Raw genomic sequence first — 20,112 nt, 5'->3', positions numbered from 1 at the left:
AAACAAAAAGTTCTAAATGGATCGTTTTTGTTCTCTGAATTATCAACATACACAACTCCAAAATTTTATATTAGTTTCTAGTTGATATTCAAAATTTTGTTTTTCAAATTTTAAGTTACCAGAAAGCTGCATGAATTTTACCCTTAGAAAGTTGCACTCCATTTTGAAAATGTGGTAAAATTTTTGGGTGAGGACGGAAAGCTGATAGGACGTTATATCTTGTTTTAATCTCTCAACTTATTAGGACTTGAAAGTTAAATTTGATTTTAGTGTCTCAACTTATTAGGACTCAAAATTAAAATTGTGTTGATTGAACGATCGACTTAATTTTTATCACCCATTTACTTTGGAGGCATTAAATTCATCGGCTTACTCAAAACCAACCAGTTTTGAGGAACTAAACTGAATTCATCTATCTTCGAGCCAAATTGACCGATCAACTTCGATTCAACTCGATTTGGTTTTTTTTTTTTTTTTCAGTTTCAATTGTAACCCTATGCAATAGTTCAGGTATCAGATTTCAAAATATATTAAAATTCACATTAAATAATTAATGAAAAAGTAAATATAAAAGGACAAAAATACTTATCTAGCAGCTTCCTCTGATGAGAACATGTGTTCAAATAAACCAAAAACTTTTTGCAGGAAAAGATAAAGATTTCTCTCCTTTTATGGAGAATGTCCTTTTTTGTTACAGCTTCTTCCTTAGCAAGCTTCAATTTAGTCTTATTTTTAAAATTTTCTTTTTGATACCTGTATATTTTTAAAAAGTAACCAATTTAATCCTATTTAGAAAATTTTAACACATATTTTATACAAAATAGAAACCGTTTCATACAAATTTAAAGTTACATTTAAAAAAAAATTAGAGTGAATTGTCATTGCTAAAATTAAAATAGAAAAAATGAGATAAAAATGAAATTGAATAGACCAAAACTTAAAAGAACAAGGACCAAAATAGACTGTTTCAAAAGTACATAGACTAAAATTAACAAAATTGAAATTTACAAATACAAAAATTTACATTTTCAAAGTAAAAAACCAAAATGAATCAAAGTCAACTATTATTTAAACTTTTTTGTAATAATTAATATTATTATTATTTGGACTAATTAAAAGGCTTTCCTGTAGGCTCCATTAACTGTGGAGCTACTTTCTCCCCTTCTTTAAACTTCTTTAATAATATGTCTTGTCCCCACTTTCTCCCCTTCTTTAAACTTCTTTAATAATGTCTTGTCCCCATTAAGACAAGAAATAAACATTTATGCAAAGTTTAAGGACCGAAACAAAATATTTGAAATATGAGAGTATAGTTAAAAATTGAGATAAAAAAGGTTCTAAGCCAAAAAGATGTTTAAAAACATCAACAGTCCATTCATATGAATATATGACCATTGTTCACAGAGGAGTTCAAAAAAATTCCCAAAGTGGATGGTCAAATCCAAATTAGAAGTCCATGAATCCTTCTTACTGACAACCTACAATACAAAGGTACAATTTGCATCTACACTAATAATCTGGTCTAAAATTTAGCATCTATCACCTAAAAGAGACCATGCCTTAAAAATCTGACTCCAACAAGTTCTATCGACTCTATTCGTCTTAAAAACAATCAAACACGTTGCAATCAAGAAAGAATCTTTGAGGTTTACCGTTCTTCATGTGCGGATATCGTCCTCCTCGACGTGCATGCATTCGAGTGTCAACTGATGAAGGTAGAATAAACTGAGAAACTTGTGGACTCCTGCGAAGAACTCCTGAAAGAATGGAAGTTCATATCAGCAAGATCTGAGATACTGCAACGTCTTGCATTAAATGAGTGTAAATGGAGAACATGTATGAATCCCACATTAGGCTATGACCAACAAAAAGCAAGGAACTCGCTTTAATACAACAGAAACTCACAAAGTTGAGGTTTTTGCAGGAAAACAGTAATTCTCTGTTTTCACATCGGAGGAGAGCCTTGTCAGTAGTGAAAGGGTTAAGAGTACAAAGAGTGCTTATATGTGTTTGAAGGGCTCTGGTAATCTTAAACCAATCATCATGGAAGAACCGCCGGATGACTACAATGGAGGAATCCAGCTGGAGATCCGCTTCCTGATATGCAGCCATAACGTTTGGCTGCTGGTTCCTTTTATGCTGCTGTACCAGAGGTGGGGTGGGAAGCGTGTTAATTTACTGTTTTCCTTTCTTAATAGCATCGCAGTAGGTCAGGGGGCCAAATGCCACGGGTGAGCTATGATGTGCAGAGGTGGATGGTGTAGTATTATTGTGTTGTTTAGTCTGGGGGTGTTCATGTAGAAGTCTATAAAAAGCTTTGCAGCCTTTTCTTTCTTCACCAATATACGACTCTAGTACAGAGAATTACTGTAATTGTGACAAACCCTACCCTTTGATATTCAAATCTTTTCCAAGTGTTCTTTTGCATGTAAGAAGAGAGGGGAGAATTCAAACCTCTCGCCCAATCGCCCAATTGAACTATGCTTATGACAGCAATTTTTTCCCAATACCATGTTTCCTCTATTACAGAAATAAATCTTAAAAGATTTCAAATGTCAAGCATCTGGGGAAGGAATGTCAAAGACTCAGTACCTCAATTGCAGAAAATTCTTACACTCCTACAAGGAAAGACAGCTACTCATCCTCTCAAATGACTTCCGATAGGCGGTGTACAAAATTGGCATGCATAGCATGACCACCCTGCGTTGAGATTCAACAAACTTATTTGCATCCCTAATAATCATAACTATAAAAGCACGACTTCAAAGAATTCAATAACTAACAAGAGTTAACTATTTACTTGTTCCTTTTCAAGCTTCCCAAGCATAAACTTGCAAATTGTCAGAGTATTGCTTGCAAGCGTATGACACTGAGACAGCAATTTAGGACAGTTCCACAATCTTGCAGATGCTCGAGCTAAAATATAACGAGTACTTTTTGGTAATTATGCTCATAAGACTGAGAGCATATTATGAGTACAAAATGGAGGGACAATCCTACCCATTCCCTCGACTTTGAAAACATTATCTTGTCGGTCTCTCAGCAAAGAATTGTAGCGTACTGATGGCCTATTAAACTATTAGGTCACTGAACTCATTTGGTATCCTCTCTTATTTTTCTCCTTTTCCCCCATTTTTGTCTTCTTTATACTGTGGAAAGCACAAACAAGGCATACACGGCATAGGCATGCCAGCAAGTATAACTTCTTAAAAAAAAGGAAGATAAACAACGAAAAGGACAAAGAGAACATAATAGATTTTAATCTTATTAAGGCGATAAGATGTGCATAATGTTATTTTACTTCCAACTGATAACTAGACAACTAAAAAGTGCCGTCGTCCAAGGGCAGTGGGATACGTCATAGGGCTGCCTATTTTCTCTCCCTTAAAGACCTTGATGAATCATAAGTCAAGGATAGAGTCATTCAGCACGGTATACAATTCATTCAATTTCAAGTATAATATTCATGAAAGCTGTGGGGTTGGGAGTATAAACAAGGTACCACAAACAAAAAACCGTCATGGATGACATAGAGACCAAACTTTAGAAGAAAACACCAACTAAAAATCCAATTTGCCCAACTATAGTAACAGTGGAATCAGGACCGGCTAAAATCCTGACCTTTCCCTTCCACTTTGTAAATAATTCTAAAGTATCCTGACTAAGAAATGTAGTTAACTGGCCTATTGGACTGTTAGGTTACTCGTCTAGTTTGATATCCTCCCTTCCTTTCCTCCATTGTCCCCATTCTTTCTATTTGGAAGCACATTAAGATATACTCATCATAGGCATGCCAACAAGTTTAACATATTAAAGTATGAACATAAAATGGTGGTTCGCTTAGAAAAATATATATGAACAAAAGATGAATGGGAACCTTATAAAAACAAGCAGGAATAGAGATTGATTTGCCCTGTCTTGGACTAGTCCATAGCTTATTTATATCTATAGGAAGGCCTCTCCTTGCTTAATAGTGCTCCCTTGTAAAGGGTCGGAGTTCATACCTAGCCTCAACAAAGCCTTATGCATAAAAGAATTCAGATAACAAGAGTTAACCCCTCCTGCACAGTTCTTAGAATCTTGTACCAAACGTCATGAAGCTTCAGTCTTCATTTCCAACCATCAAATTCTCTCAATAGATATCTAGAGCTTCAGCCTTCATTTCCTCTCTTCTAGATTTACCTTGCTCACCTGGTGATTAAGAAACAGAACTTGTTCCCTTCACTCAGGACCCAGTACTGAGCCCGGTAACCTTTAAAACCTTCAAGTCCTCTTCCAAAAAAAGACCCACAAAATATTTAGAACTATGAGCTTCCTATCAGAACCATTATTTATTTTATCTTTTTGAGGAAGGCCTTAAACCAAATCAGAATTTTCATTTTTCAATTCTTCTGAACTTTCATAATCTTCACAAACCAACCTTCGTTGTTAGCGCATATTTCCATCCACAGGATGCAATTTTCCATTCAGATTTTTCTAAAGAACTTATGATAAACTTGACCATAAACGAGTCTCTAAGGTTTGGGCAAATCAAATATGCAAAGCCAAAGTCCAGCACCATGCATAAAAAATTATTACAAACTCATTAATCTCAATACAACTCCCTCTCAAACTTACACTTCTTTTGAACAAGAAACCAACCCTTCATTGATGATTGAAAAGTTACAAACTCAAGGAGTAGAAAGTAAATTCCTTCTATCTAAACATATGTTAAAGTTACAATAAAGCCTCCCAATTTTGACATATGCCAGTTAAGGAACAGTTGGCAAAAATTGAAGATACAGAACACCACCAACTCCCTCTCAAACTTTTAAAAGAGGAAATTCAAGAAGTCTGAAAGATTAATGCTCACGTTTACATAAGCAGATAAGATGTGTCTAAATTTTCAAAATACGATACCAAAAACATGTTTCAAAAAAGTAAGATAGAGATATGATATGGGGAGAGGGGTTCGATTGAGAAATCCATGACACACCCTTTCTTGGATAAAGCAATTTTTTTTAATTCGATGCAGCTTCTAAAAACAATTTTATAGTCATGTTGCAAAGTATTAGCAAAATGCAAGTATGTTAACTGATGGCACACACGATATTTCCAAATCACAAACATTACAATTAGAATTAGACATTACGAGGTGAGAAAGGCGAGAACTTGTCTGAGAAATGAAGAAACAACAGAACTATATCTCAGAAGGAAATGTTAAATGCATAAATTCCTATCGGGCGCTGCAGCAAGAGAACTAAGTATAGGTATAACATCATCAACATATAAAAAGAGCAAGGGGCAAAGAAATATATAGAAGACCAAGATGTCTTCCCATAGAAGAGCAAGGAGAAGATACCTTGCTCTTACAATGTAAGCAATGACATGCCTGAGGAAAACATAAAGCACATGCAGGTAATAGAAAAGCAAAACAAGTTCAGATGGTGCTCCATTTGAAAATTTAAGAAAATAGTAGATAAATGATTATCATTCCCCCAACGACTACAACAAAGATTTCTTATAATCTGACTAGAAGTATAATCCCATATCTAATGACATACTAGAGGAGTAAATCTCATAGAACTTACCTTGTAAACCACTATGTGTGCCATCGGAAGCCCTTGACTACCAAACCGTGCAAAAAGTGAGAGGTCGCCAATAAGATCTAAAACCTTGTGGCGACAGGGTTCATCATGGAAACGCAATGGGGGATTGATCCAACCTCTACTGGCACTGGTGAATAGATAAAAGGGGAACTGATTAACTTAATATGCATTTTAATTTGGAAAGTCCTTTCCATTTATAGAACAGACAGCATAAAGATTTTTTTTGTATAAGCAACATATCACAAAATCTCATTCAAAGGAAGAGCAAACCAACAAAACAACTTAAAGGACAAAGAGACAAAATGCCCCTTCATCGTAGAGGGGTCAAACAATCGAGATTCAAAGTACAGGTAGAGTAGTTACAAGAAGTCTTGCGATGAGTACTCCGTACTCTAATTGAGACCATTAACTGTACAAATTCAAAAGAATTTGACTTGTCATTAAATATTCTAGCATTTCGATAATAAAGCTCTAGTTGCATTCAATCAAAGGATTCCCGATTCTGGCCTTTTTTTCGAACCACCATCCAGAAAGAACCCCCAGAAGCCAATCCTCAAGCTTGCTCGAACCAAACAAAACCAGTTTCAAATGAAGTTCGAGGATTCATAGGTAGAGCTACAGCCTACAATGAATAAAATCCCCCATTTACCTATCAGATAGCCCTCAGCAAGTGGTCTAAAAGAATTTTCAAGGGCCATGATCAAACTATGGGAGAGAGATTCCTCATTTCTATTACAGAGTAGCACACATTTGAGGGGAGGTTTGTACTTTAGGATTTCTCTATTGAAACTTATCAAGAGTGGCTCTCTCTTATTTTTGGTCACTTTTCGTTTTCATTTATCAGTAAGCAAGGAGTAGTTTCTTGCATTGTTTGAGGTAAGAGGTCGCTTAATTTTAAGAAGTGTTTGAAATGTACTTGGTCCAGAATGAAAAGACTGAAGGTTATACACTATTACTAATACTCTATTCATAAAGAAGACAGATCTAAACTGGGACATGCTTTTACAGTTGTTTTATCTTTAGTAACACGGTATTACTTAGGGGTGTACTATTACTTATCCAAATGTAGCCCAGTTACAATGAACATATCACATCAGAAATAATCCACTAAAATTAACTAGGAACTTGCAAATCGGGGGTGTATGAACAAAACAACTCACCTACAAACTAAAGCATTTTCTGTAGAGCCTCCTTTTATGAGTCCCATATTACGCATTTGCTCTACCTGCAAGGAAGTCAGTAGCACTGTAATTTTAGCAAATTTTATATGCAGTAAATAATCAATTTTTACTGTTGAGAAATGCAGTAAATTTTATATGCTTGCTCCAATGCATCTCAAAAAAATTGTTTCAATACTTAATAGCAAATTACATGTAAGAATAGATAATCCTGACCTTCCCCATTTTTTTGTGCATAACGCCACCAATAAGGACATATTTGCAAGAAACAGACTTCCTTTGCACTCTATCATTAGTATTCATTTTCTTAGAAACTTTTCTTTTCCATATTCAAGAAATAATAAGGAAATATAAATTTATGTTCATCAAACCTCCAGTGTAAAAGATTTGCTTACAAATATTACAGCTACAAAGCACACTCTAAAAGTGACTGTCTTGTCATACACACACCAGACACAGACAAGGTCCAAATAAGACCTCCAAACACCCGGCCTTGTCTTGAATTCAAGTACTATGTTATCAAACAAAAAATTTGGAATTGACTTAGTAATAATAAATAACAGCAAAATTTTAAACGAAATTGGACCAATAACAAAGTACCTACCTGTGAGGTATCTCTCTCACTTTTGTATTAGAAAACTGAAAGAAACAAGCCCGTAGGCTATACAAGTCACCCCACCAATTCGAGAGGGTGGGTAATCTCTCCCTAGCTACCTTTCGACACTAATAACCAAGATGGTCCCCTCTCCTACTCTCCTCCTCCTCTTCTACTCCCCACTATTCTCCTCATGGTCCCCACTACTCAAACCGTTATTCTTTCCCTCTAACAGATTACTAACAAATTACTCATTTGCCCCTAACACAATTCCCTTCCTACCCCTTCTAGAATAAGTCTTCATTGATGGGGTCCTAACAACATCCCCCCCCCCCCCCGGTCAGAACCTCCTTGTCCTCAAGGGGGAAATCTGGAAGATGCTGTTGTAGATCAGAGAATGTCTCCCAAGTGGCCTCTTCTTCGGGCAACCCTTTCCAAGGAACCAAGGCTTCCTGAGTGCCAGTTACATCATTCACACCGGTGGCGAATATTTCTTCTGGCTCCACAATCCATTCAAACTCATCAGTCAGCAGGGGAGGAATAGGTTGTACCAGTAAGTCTATGTCGACTGCTTTCTTCAATTGAGAGACATGGAAAGTGGGGTGGATGCTGGTGCCAGCTGGGAGGTCAAGCTTATAGGCCACTGGACCAATTCTTTGCAGAATGCGGAAAGGTCCAAAGTACTTAGCTTAGAGTTTTTCGTTGCGTCGCTTAGCCAAAGATTTCTGTCGACAAGGGCGAATTTTGAGAAAGACTTCATCCCCCACTTGGAATTCCCTCTCTGTGCAGTGGCTGTCAGCCAATTTCTTCATTCGACTCTGAGCACGGGCTAGGTTCTCCTTTAAGACAGCAAGTGCTACGTTGGAGGTCTTCTGACTGCCATAAAACAGGAGAGGTGGAGGCGTACGACCGTAGACAGCCTGAAATGGGGTGGCTCCCAAAGCACTGTGGAACATTGTGTTATACCAGTACTCCGCCCAAGAAAGCCATTGTCCCCACGTGCGCGGTGTCACAGTCGTACATTTTTCAACCGCGCGGCGCCATGATCGAAGCTCGACCATGGCCAGCCTTACGAGGAACTTTAGCCCCAATCTACTTTTCGCGCCCTTTGTGGCTTCGTCGGACCTTAGACGAGGTTCTTTCTTCCTCGACTCAGCTTCATTTCACTTTTCCAACCATCTTGGTTCTCGGCCACTCGGTCGTCCCGCTCCTACGATGAGCCAGGACCTTACCGGGATGAGTTCTGACCTATAACGAGGTCAGAACGAGCTTAAAACGCCAACCGGGTACAACCGGGACATTCCTACCGCTTAACTACGTCAAAACTAGCTTATCGGACCCATCGGACGTCTCTAGGACCATTCCTGCCGAGAAACTAGTCAATAACGGGCTAAACGGCCTTACCGGGTACTGTCGGGATGATTCCTGCCGAGAACCAACCCATGGACTTGTATTTATGATCGGGACCTTTCGGACATCCATCCATCCGGACATAATCATGGCACGTCGTCTCCCGCGACCGTGCCTTGTCGTTCAAGCATACCGTACCGCATAACGGCCCCTATGTGCAACCTCCAGCCCATGGGACGAGGCGCAATGCCAGCACACCCGTGCCGTCCGACGCTGTCCTTGAGATTCCCATTCTCGAAGGAAGACGCCCAAGACCTTGGTCTTGCAACGCTCGCCCGCGCCATGACACACGCATGTGCCATGGGGTAGCTCACTTAGGCCACAGGGCCCAGGGGTGGTGGAGAGCTGACATCATGCCTCCCCCTAAGGTACATTCTAAGGCATTCTTGGTCTGGCAGGCGTGTACGTGCAAAGTGGCGAGGAGTCACTCGCCAACGTAGAGTGCACGTCTGAACTCCGATTGACACGAAACTTGGCGTGCTTGCATATCTCACTAATATGCATCTAACTCTAAAGCCGCTCGTCCAAACTCTCGACGGAACCCCGACTTCTAGGGTCGTGGCCCGGGGCCCCAACTGGCCCCCGTTGAGCTTGTCACCGACACCAGTGACATCGCCTTCGACTTGCATTCTGCATATGCCTTCTCTAGGCATTCTTGAGCACATCCATGGGGTGTGATAGGTGATACATCATCCTCCTTGGTCGCATCACGGCACTTCTCTCTCGGCCCTCGACATGGCCCGACAGGCGACATATGCATGTCGCCACCACTTGTCCACTATGTGGGCGTCACAACCTACTCTCTACTAGTATGGTTGTGACACGCGGCGCCTCACTACAAAAACAACGAAGGTAAGTCTCAAGGCATTTGTTGACAATTTCTGTTTGACCATCGGTTTGCGGATGGTATGCCGTACTCCGTTTCAATTTCGTTCCTTGAAGACGAAAGAGTTCGGTCAAAAAGTTGCTGAGGAACACCTTGTCTCGATCTGAAATTATGGACTGAGGGAACCCGTGGAGCCGAACTATCTCCTTGACAAACGCTGCTGCTACCGTTTTTGCGGAAAAGGGGTGGTTAAGAGGGATAAAGTGAGCATATTTGCTCAGGCGGTCCACCACGACAAACACCATGTCACTCCCCATGGATTTAGGCAGTCCTTCTACAAAATCCATCGTAATGTCTTCCCAAATGCGGTTGGGTACCGCCAAGGGTTGCAGTAGGCCAGCGGGTGACACGGTCAAGGTTTTGTTACGCTGACACACCGTGCAACCCTCCACAAACTTCTTCACATCAGCTTTCATACCGGGCCAATAAAGTTCACCAGTGATCCGTTTGTAGGTCCGCAAGAACCCTGAGTGTCCTCCCATGATGGAGTTATGATACAAATGTAGGATTGCTGGTTTCAGAGCCGAGGAACTAGATATTACCAAACGGTCTTTGTAATGAAGCACCCCCAGCTGCAAGCTGTACTTGGGGTGGCTCTCGGGATCAAGTTCTAATTCTTCCATAATTTTAGACAAATGGGGGTCACATTGTACCTCTGTTTTGAGTAGTTCCACATCTAACAAGGCAGGTACTGTCATGACTGCGAGCTGGGGTCCATGGGGCATCCTTGATAGAGCATCAGCGACTTTGTTTTCGAGGCATGGTTTGTATTGAATCTCAAAGTCATATCCTAGGAGCTTGGAGACCCACTTCTGGTATTCCGGGTAGACAATCCTTTGTTCTAGCAGAAACTTTAGTGCTTGCTGGTCAGTACGTACAATGAATTTCTGCCCGAGCTAGTAGGGCCGCCACTTCTGGATGGCAAGGGTCACAGCCATCAATTCACACTCGTAGACCGATTTAGCTTGTCCTTGTCAGGATAAAGTGTGGCTGAAATAGGCGACGGGTCGCTATTCCTGAGTTCGGACTGCCCCCAATCCGGTACCCGACGCGTCTGTTTCGATCACAAAGGGCAGAGTGAAATCCGGCAAGGCGAGCACCGCTAAGGTTACCATGGCTGTTTTGAGTTTCTCAAAAGCTCCCATGGCTTGTTCGGTCCACTCGAATGCATCCTTTCGAAGCAATTGAGTCAGGGGTGCTGCCAAAGTGCCATAGTTCAGAACGAACTTTCTGTAATAGCCTGTGATGCCAAGGAATCCTCTAAGCTCTCGTAGGTTGGTGGGGACGGGCCAATTTAACATAGCCTGAATTTTTTCAGGGTCTGCCTCCACGCCTTCAGTTGACACCCAATGCCTCAAATATTCCACCCTAGCTTGAGCAAAGCTGCATTTTTTGTAGTTTGCATACAAAGAGTGGTCTCGCAGCAGATTGAAGACCACAGTCAAGTGAGTAATATGCAAATCCAAATCAGGGCTATATGTTTGAATGTCATCGAAGAAAACAAGGACAAACTTACGCAAAAAAGGCCGGAAGATTTGGTTCATCAGAGATTGGAATGTGGCAGGGGCGTTGGTTAGCCCAAACAGCATCACCAAGAACTCATAGTGGCCCTCGTGAGTTCTAAACGCTGTCTTCTGAACGTCCCCTGGTGCCATCCTGATCTAATGGTACCCCGACTTCAGATCGATCTTGGAATATATGCAAGATCCATGGAGTTCATCGAGCAGCTCATCAATCACAGGGATAGGGAATTTATCTTGAATAGTCACATTGTTGAGGGCCCTGTAATCCACGCAAAACTGCCAACTCCCATCCTTCTTTTTGACTAAGATCACTGGGCTAGAATAGGGGCTTACACTAGGTTGTATCAACCCTTTTTGTATCATGTCTGCAATCATTTTCTCAATCTCTGTTTTCTGGGCGTGGGCATAACGGTAGGGACGAACATTAACTGGTGGCTCTCCGTCTTTGATCTGGATCCTATGGTCCACTGCCCGCTGTGGTGGTAGTTGATCAGTAGTTCGAAAGATGCCTTGATATTCTCCAAGGAGCTGGTGAATTTCAGTGGGCTGTTCCCCATCCCGAATTTCCAATTCTTCCATTTGCCCCGAGCTATGGGCTGTCAAAGCCCTGAGCTCCACCATAAAGCCTTCATCAGTCTTCTGCCACGAACGGGCCAACCGTTTGAGGGACACTTCCAGACGGACTAGAGTCAGATCCCCTTTAAGGGTAATCTTCTTGTCGACTTTAAGGAATGACATGGTTAGGGAGGGCCAATCCGCCTCCATTTTGCCCAATGATTGCAGCCACTTCATCCCTAGGATGACATCCAAATCGTTAAGTTCGATTGGTAAGAAATCTTCTACCACGGTGATCTCTGGCAATTCCAGCACCACTCCACAGCAGACCCCCTGTCCTTTGATCGCTATGCCTGTCCCTGTGATAATACCGTAGTTATACGTACCCGATTGTGGAATCTTCAATTCGCCAACCAGCTTCTGCGAAAGGAAATTATGCGTTGCTCCACAATCCAGCAGCACCACTACTTCACGCCCCAACAAGGTTCCTCATATCTTGATCATTCCCGGAGTTGTTAGCCCGACAATCGTGTTCAAGCGACACATCACAGCTTTGTCGTTCTCCTCCGCTTGTTCATCTAGCTCCACCCCCGGTTCTTCCTCCCCTGGGTCTAGCTCTTCGTCGTTGTGTACGACGATCACACGTAATTGCTGATTCTTACACCGGTGTCCCACGGTGTATTTTTCTTCACACTTGAAGCAGAGGCCTCGTTCCTTCCTCTTCTTATACTCTTCCTCGGTAACCGCTTGTAAGTGGCTTCCCTCTTAGCTGCCAATCGAGCCTTTCCTCCCACTGTCGCTAGCTTTAAGCTTCGTTCAGCATTTACCCCAGCCTCTTGGACTGCGATTGAGACCTCTTCAATGAGTTGGGCTCGTTTCATAATCTGTTCGAGGCCCACGGGCTCTGTGGCTAACACCTCCACACGAACTACTGCGTCTAGCCCATTTAAGAACGCACACTCCAATACCTCATCAGAAAGGTGTGGAAGTGGCGCCAATCGTGCTTCGAACGTTTCAATATACTACTCAGCCACTGTTCCTTCTTACTTGATCGCTAACACCCGCGTGCATTGTCGCCCCTCCTTCGCCTTCAGGAATCGTTCCACCAGCCGACTCCTCAGATTTTCCCAACTAGTAAATCGACTACGCTTTTCATGGGAGCGATACCAAGCCAACACAACACCGTCAAAAATTATACAGAAACATATTTGTTTCTCTTCGTCGGTCAGTTTATGGATTTCAAAATATCGCTCCGCCTGAAACAACCAAGAGTCGGGATCCGTCCCTGTGAAGATAGGCATCTCAACCTTCTTGAACTTGTTGCGGTCATACCCAGGTTCCTGAATCTGAATGACCCTCGTCGGATCATCCGGTTGCTTATTCTTTTGCAACGATGACTCCCCCAACTGCGAAATCGAAGAAGTAGTTCCGCCGGTGACATCGGCTATGAAGCTTTCCAGCATCATTTGGATTCTGGTACTTGCCTTATGTTGCTCATCAACCTTCCCGCACAGAGCCGCTACAACGCCTTTGAGATCGATAATCTCCTGCTCTGTTGCTTCACATCTGGTCTCAAGCTCTTTCACAGTCATCTTCTCACCGAATTCCCAGCACCGCACTGCTCTGATACCAATTTGTGAGGTATCTCTCTCACTTTTGTATTAGAAAACTAAAAGAAACAAGCCCGTAGGCTATACAAGTCACCCCACCAATTCGAGAGGGTGGGTAATCTCTCCCTAGCTACCTTTCGATACTAATAACCAAGATGGTCCCCTCTCCTACTCTCCTCCTCCTTTTCTACTCCCCACTATTCTCCTCATGGTCCCCACTACTCAAACCGTTATTCTTTCCCTCTAACAGATTACTAACAAATTACTCATTTGCCCCTAACACAATTCCCTTCCTACCCCTTCTAGAATAAGTCTTCATTAATGGGGTCCTACCACTACCACATGCAATAGATGAGATAATGTCTCATCCATCATCAATTATGAACAATCTTAAAACTCACTTTTCTACCTCTTCTTCTTGAAAGTTTTGCTTTCACTCCATGGGCAATCCGAGGATCACTTTTGAATCCCCAATCCATAGAACAACTTACATTTTTCTTTTTACGGAAAGAGAATTCCACTCAATGGGAGCCTAATTGACAAGGGCTTGAGGTCTTTTGAACATACCGACTTAGAGGTCTCAAGTTCGAACCTACCAGTGAGCTTAATACCAAAAATCTTTAATGTCTCCCGAATCCAGACCTCGAGGTGGGTGCAAGTGCCCCTGAATATAGAGGAGCAAAGCTTCGACTCCCAATTATAAAAATAATAATAATAGATAATAGAATGTAACAAAAAAGGAAATAAAAGCTTCACCAAGGCTAGGGGGTTACATAAAAGCCCTTCAGTTAGCCCAAATTTTAAACAAATATAAATTACAAAACATATTGTTAAGCCTACATCAAGAGGCAGGTGTAAAATAATATAGTCAAGAAAAATAAACAAATTTCTTTGTTTAACCCCTACAAAAAAAATTTCTTTTATTTTATTTCAACAAGGCCCCATGTTTTGCCAATGCACTGTCCAGGGGACCCCATACAAAATTGTTGAAATATGAATTCCCAGTCATCTTTATTATAGGGACGATGAAAGAATACTGAATGTATGACTGATGCTTTCCTCTACTCTTCTACACAAAACACACCATCTCAAATCGAACACTATATCCAGGCACCTCAATGAACCTTCTCACCTGTATTTAATCCATTACGACATATTGCTACACACAAGGAACTTTGCTCCCCTCCTTTTCAAATAGTCGTCAATACTTGTTTTGATTTTGAAAGGAAAAAGATAAAATAGAATAAGGGAGATTTCACTCCTGATAACCTTAAAACAGAGAAAAAAAAATTTCATAAAAAGACCCAAAAGAATGCAAAGACCACCTACGCATATCTTCTCTCCTTCCAAGAGCCACCCATCAAGAGATGCAGTTAAATTTTGAAAGAACTCTATTTCTCACTTTTCACACAAAAAAGAGGGAAAAATACAAAAAGGACAACATATATCAAAGAAATTAAACAGACAACCAAAAAAACATAAAACACTAGAGAGAGATCAAGACATTTTAAACAAACACAAAAAGGGAATAGTGGGAGAGAAAGATCTTAAAAAAAGAACAAATCAATTAGACTCGAGACCGAGAAACCAAGAGATCGAGGCAGGGGAGAGAGAGATTTTTAAAGACCAAAACAAGAAATATACGAAAGAGAGGGAAGTAAAGAGGAGTATGAGAAAGGGACTAGTGCGTGAGAGAGAGCAAAATCAATAGGGAGAGGGAACTCTTAGTTGTTAGGTTCTCTTGATTTGGTGGTGGTGAACACGGATGAAAGATCCAATTTATGGCAACAATATACGACGTGTGCAATTTTTACAATTTTCCAATCATAACGTCTGCTTGCCATCACATTAATGCACTCTGTTGCTTCCACAATCTGCTGCATTTGGAAAAGAAACTTTGCAAGCATCTACCACAAATCTATAAGCAAATCTAGTCCAACAAACATAAATAGATGTGCCAATATGTCTACTGACTTAGACTAACAGTACCACCATCATTTAGTTAAGAACTACTTCTTTTAGGATGAAATATCAACAGAATCATCAAACAAAATAATTAGCCAACTTGAACCAACCTCTTCGTAAATGCAAAAGGTTCTTGACGGAGCTATCTGTTTGACATAGAACATGCTGTCCAAAGGGGCAGTATAAAACCACTGGCAGCCAATGACAGGCACCTTGAACATAAGAAAATGTTCATAGATCATTCAATACCAATTGACGGTATAGATTCAACTGACAGTATAAACTCAATTGCCATAATCTATTTCCACGAATTATTTTAGCACATCATCAGTAAACTTGCGGCCTTTCAGTAACATATTGCAAAAAGCATTTAAAGCAAGCCAATCTCTGATTCTTTTAATAAATTTCCAATTAAATGTAACTTGTTAGGATATTGACTAATTGAGGGAGTTTAAATGAATACGAGCATAGCCTCCTAAAATTGGCAGCACAACCTCCATGTGCAAAATCATAATAGTTTCTAAACTTGATCATTTTTTAATCATATTTTAAGGCCCTTTCTTAATCTCTGTAAGGCTCTTTGTGGCCGTGTCAAAGAATCATACAGGTTGAAGAGATAAGTTTCGAGGATAATTACTTTTGTTATATGACACTAACACAGATAAATTGACACAGAATAAATTAAGAAATAAATAAATAGAAGCAACATTTTCACTTCAAAAGCATGCTATAAATAGCCATTCTAAACAAAATATTTGTACCTGAGGAAAGTCAATTCCATAAGTGATGCGAACTGCTTCAGCTGGGAAAGCAACAAGAAAACAGTCATTCCTCCACACATGGACGGGTTCATTTACCGATGGTGCCATTTTCTCACAACAATTGCCACACTGGTCAACAGCCAACCTAAGACCGACCTTCTCTATTGCATCCACCCATTCACCCGCAGAACCATCAAAGATTGGAACCTGAATATAAATTTTCAGCAACATTCTTCAAAAGCCAGTTAAAGAATTGAGGGTATGAAATAATATTGATATCCAAACTTAAAAAATAATTGCTCAAATTAATTATACATAGAGACTAACTTTCCACATGGAAATTAGAAAGTTGAGATTTAAATTAGGAAGGAAAAAATGCTAATAGGATAAGAAACCAAGTATTAAACTATTAATGAAAAAGATAACGAACAGGAAAGAACAGATGACAAGGGTTAAACGTTACCACCTTACCGAGGCTAGGAAACTACAAGAAGTATTTCCAGCAAGCCAAATTAGTTATAAGAGAGAGTATTACAAATGTGGATGAACAAAATAATTGCTAATTGACTAAGATTCAAAATGTAAGAGGAACAGTTCCAAGAATGGTATATTGTTATCCGTTTCCAAAAACCCAAGGCAAAAAAAAAAAAAAAAAATTGACAAGAAACTAAGCTTTCATTTTTTAATGAAATCATGTAGAAGGACATACAAAAAACAACCCGACAAAAGGAGGCCAACCTACATAAGAGGCCCAATCTAAAGGAATAACACCTAACTTCTTACAAAAATTCTTAGTAGAAGAAGCCCACATATAGGTATAAATAAAAAAATCCCAAGTAACCACCCAAGACCTCCCAACCCCTACAAAATTCTATCATTTCTCTTTAGTTAAATACCTCATAGAAGAGCAAAGAAGGTCTGCCCAAGAAGTTTGTCCTTATCCCAAAACCTCCACCACCATCACTTAGACAATCTCTAGGCTCTAAAAGACTCCAAAAACTGGCACCAAATTGACTGAGCAAAATCGCATCTCCAAATACGGTCCAGGGTAATATGTATTAACTATCCCATACAAGACCTACCACACAAAGAATTTGATCTTCTTCGAAATTTTAATAAAGGTGATGGCAAAAATTTTAGAAAAAACCGCTGAGAGAGGACCTCAAACTATCCAAAAGTCTTCAAAATTTTAGTCCCTCGAATGTTTCCCGGCATAAGTTAGTTTCTCTTGATAAAAGAACTTATATCTTAAATATAGCTTTTCAAGGCCCATATCCAGGCCAAAAGTCATTAATTGAATAACAAAATTTGGCAATAATCACCTTCCTCCATAAAGCATTCTTTTCAAGGTAGAGTCTCCGCGTCTAGTGAACAAAAAGAGATTCCTTTATTGACACGTTTTAGTTACGATTTGATTTTTTAGATTAAGTTGTTGAGGTGTAAATTATTATTGGTGGTTCAATATTTGTTATATATTTCCGAGAGTTGGTCCAGGTGTAAGCTTTCCAGTGAAATATAAATATAATAATTGATTTTTTATTAAGTTATTTTTAGTTCAATATTTGTTACATATTTTTAGTTTAAGTTGGTTGGGGTATAAGTTATTATTAGTAGGTTCAATATTTCTAACATATTTTTCGATTGAGTTGGTTGAGCTGTAAGCTTCCCAATGAAATATACAAAATATGTTACTTATATACGCAATTCCCTACTAGTAATAGCTTACACATCAACCAACTCAATATTAAACCTATTAATACATATGTAACAAACACTGAACACCTAAAAATAACTTAAGAAAAAATCAAATCGAAACTAATACATTTCAATATGGTATACAGAAGAAGGCCACTTGTGCATGGTCTTCTAACCCCTATAATGTCATTTCTTTCCCATCTTTAATATTGATTACCACCTGTGCAAATTTCCAGGCCACGAGTGAGGGAGAGTATTAAGGTATCTATAAAATATTAAATTTATCATAACTCATCACTTTTGGGTTGATTGGAAGATCTTATATTCACTTTCCAATGAAATGAACAGTAATAGCTTACACCTCAACCAACTTAATCTAAAAATATGTATCAAATATTGAAGCACTAAAAATAACTAAAGAAAAAAATCAAATCTAAACTGCCCCCATCCGGAAGGTAGTTGGACTTCTGGACCAATTAACCAAATGGTTGCCTTGCCTCCTATCAATTTCACCCCACTCCATTAATTTCATCATTTCTCTCAAAGAAGGTCGGTTTTCATCCAAAAAAAACTTATATAAAGTTTTTTAGAAGTTCGTCGCCTCATTGTCCATGGATGAAATATTTCAGGATTTATGAAACAAGATGACAGTGGGACTAGGCTAGTTATGGTGGTTTCAGGCATCCAGCGAGATCAATTTGACAAAAACTATTATCTTCGCGAATAACAAGAAACGTGAATTCAGTGTCCCGTTCACAAAATACCTCGACTTCACTGTCTTCAGCATCCACATTTTCTATCTCAATCCTGCAATTGTCGACCCCCATGGCCTCCAGCGCGGAAAGCAAGTGCTCAACCGTTCGAACTTTAACCCCATCCTTAGAGAGCGTGGTACAAAGAGGCGACTCTTCGGCAAAATCAATAGATGCAGGAATGAAACGAGACTTGAAATCAAAATACCTCCCTCTGCCCGCAAAATCCGGACACAATTTCACCTTCGAAACCTTGCCCGAGTGCAGAGCCATTCCACTCAGCTCCAGACATCCCGCCAAGGTCTGCTGAAGCCTACCCGTCTACACAACAACAACAACAAAAAGGCGGATTAACGAGGAAATTACAAATTTGGTGATGGGCATTCAAACTGTTTTCGACAGCTTTTTTTTCTCAGGAATGCGCCATTGCAATGGCACGTAGATGCAGGAATGTAGAGAGAGAGAGTACCGGCGTCCAAGAAATTGACCTTGAGGATTTGAGGGCGTTAATGGCAGCGGGAATAATCATCGGCCAGCGGCGCGGCGACGGTGGGGGTAACAGGCTAAAAACAAAGAGGGAGGGAAATTTTGACCAACGGCGGGAAAAAGGCGTGGACGTGGTAATTTCTGGAGTTTTCGCGTTGGTGCATTTTCTAAATCTGTAATAGCGGAAATCATGAATTATCATCTTGAAAAATTATAAATAAAATTTAACTTAGACACATAACATATATTTATCTTACCAGACGGTAACTTATAATAGAATCCATATTAAGGATAAATCCTTAGCATCCTAATAGCAATTTACATATCTAAAATTAGTATTTAATTACCTAAAATTTGCTTTTTAACAAAGCCTCATAAACTAATTAGGTTCACTAATTTACTAGTCTAAATTCTATATTACTAAAATAAATATTTAAATTTGTAAAACTAATTTCTAAACTCATATTAGCCTCTTATTTTTGGACAAAAATATTTATCAAATGATTTACTTAGTTTCAAGATTTATACCAAAAATAAAGGAGTCACATAACACTAGTTTTTACCAATTTTAAGCTCTATGTAAAATTAATCATAAAATTAATTTTAATAAGGATGATTTTAATTTTGATTTTTAGACCTCAAATTAACAAAATTAAGGCCTACACAATACCTATTTTTCTTAATAATGAACCCTACAAATAATTTACATAAAGAAGAAATGGTACATTTTCCTCTAGAGCTCGAAATGATGATGGAAACCTTCGAAAAAATGGATATGGGTGGGCATGTTTAGGTTCTATAAAAATTATTAGGAAAAATTCATTGCCAAAACTAGACTAAAAGAACTGTTTCTTACTTAAAAGGTAACGCACTAAGATAGATGATGGTTACTATCTATATTCCTCCAATTAAGTTAATTTGATTAAGGTAGAAAAATAAGAGTAAAATAAAGATATAATGTGGGGTTTTACTTGGTTAATTACCTTATAATAAAACTTTTGGTAAAATGTATGAAACTTTATAAATACTCAAATAACTCCACCATTACAATTACCATAATTCACAACATTTATCTAATTACTAAAGTACTATTGCTAATTTTGTTACT

The 20,112-nt window shown here is 39.3% G+C and overlaps 1 protein-coding gene across 6 annotated transcripts; it reads right to left on the bottom strand.

The window, feature by feature from the left end:
* Positions 1–1,351: 1,351 nt before the first annotated feature.
* Positions 1,352–19,174, bottom strand: LOC111024398 (putative UDP-3-O-acyl-N-acetylglucosamine deacetylase 1, mitochondrial). 6 transcript variants are annotated; one of them, XM_088117571.1, is made up of 10 exons: positions 18,988–19,173; positions 18,531–18,839; positions 16,072–16,278; positions 15,421–15,522; positions 6,749–6,813; positions 5,571–5,715; positions 2,801–2,916; positions 2,593–2,700; positions 1,906–2,142; positions 1,352–1,757 (listed from the first exon to the last, which is right to left on the bottom strand). In XM_088117571.1, exons 1-7 carry the CDS (start codon positions 19,045–19,047, stop codon positions 2,842–2,844), a joined length of 963 nt encoding a protein of 320 aa, XP_087973697.1. In that variant the 5' UTR covers positions 19,048–19,173; the 3' UTR covers positions 1,352–1,757; positions 1,906–2,142; positions 2,593–2,700; positions 2,801–2,841. The 6 variants fall into 6 exon arrangements, with proteins under 6 accessions (XP_087973697.1, XP_087973699.1, XP_087973698.1 ...); XM_088117573.1 differs by lacking the exon at positions 2,801–2,916 and having other exon boundaries at positions 18,988–19,170; XM_088117572.1 differs by lacking the exons at positions 1,906–2,142; positions 2,801–2,916 and having other exon boundaries at positions 18,988–19,170.
* Between the last annotated feature and the right edge of the window lie 938 nt (positions 19,175–20,112).

Source organism: Momordica charantia, assembly GCF_013281855.1.
Source record: "Momordica charantia cultivar OHB3-1 chromosome 9 unlocalized genomic scaffold, Mcharantia_2.0 BLBB01000009.1, whole genome shotgun sequence".
In the NCBI taxonomy this organism is placed as follows: domain Eukaryota; kingdom Viridiplantae; phylum Streptophyta; class Magnoliopsida; order Cucurbitales; family Cucurbitaceae; genus Momordica; species Momordica charantia.
The sequence above is the reverse complement of the archived record's forward strand: the minus strand, read 5'-3'. Positions and strand labels throughout refer to the sequence as shown.

What these genes read in the sequence shown, in the direction of transcription:
- LOC111024398 (XM_022302080.2), bottom strand. Translation starts at nt 19,047, where the DNA reads ATGATTATTCCCGCTGCCATTAACGCCCTCAAATCCTCAAGGTCAATT. An exon ending in GGTCAATTTCTTGGACGCCG is followed by an intron (nt 18,840 to 18,987) that starts GTACTCTCTCTC and finishes GTTGTTGTGTAG; the next exon opens with ACGGGTAGGCTTCAGCAGAC. An exon ending in CTGAAGACAGTGAAGTCGAG is followed by an intron (nt 16,279 to 18,530) that starts GTATTTTGTGAA and finishes ATTTATATTCAG; the next exon opens with GTTCCAATCTTTGATGGTTC.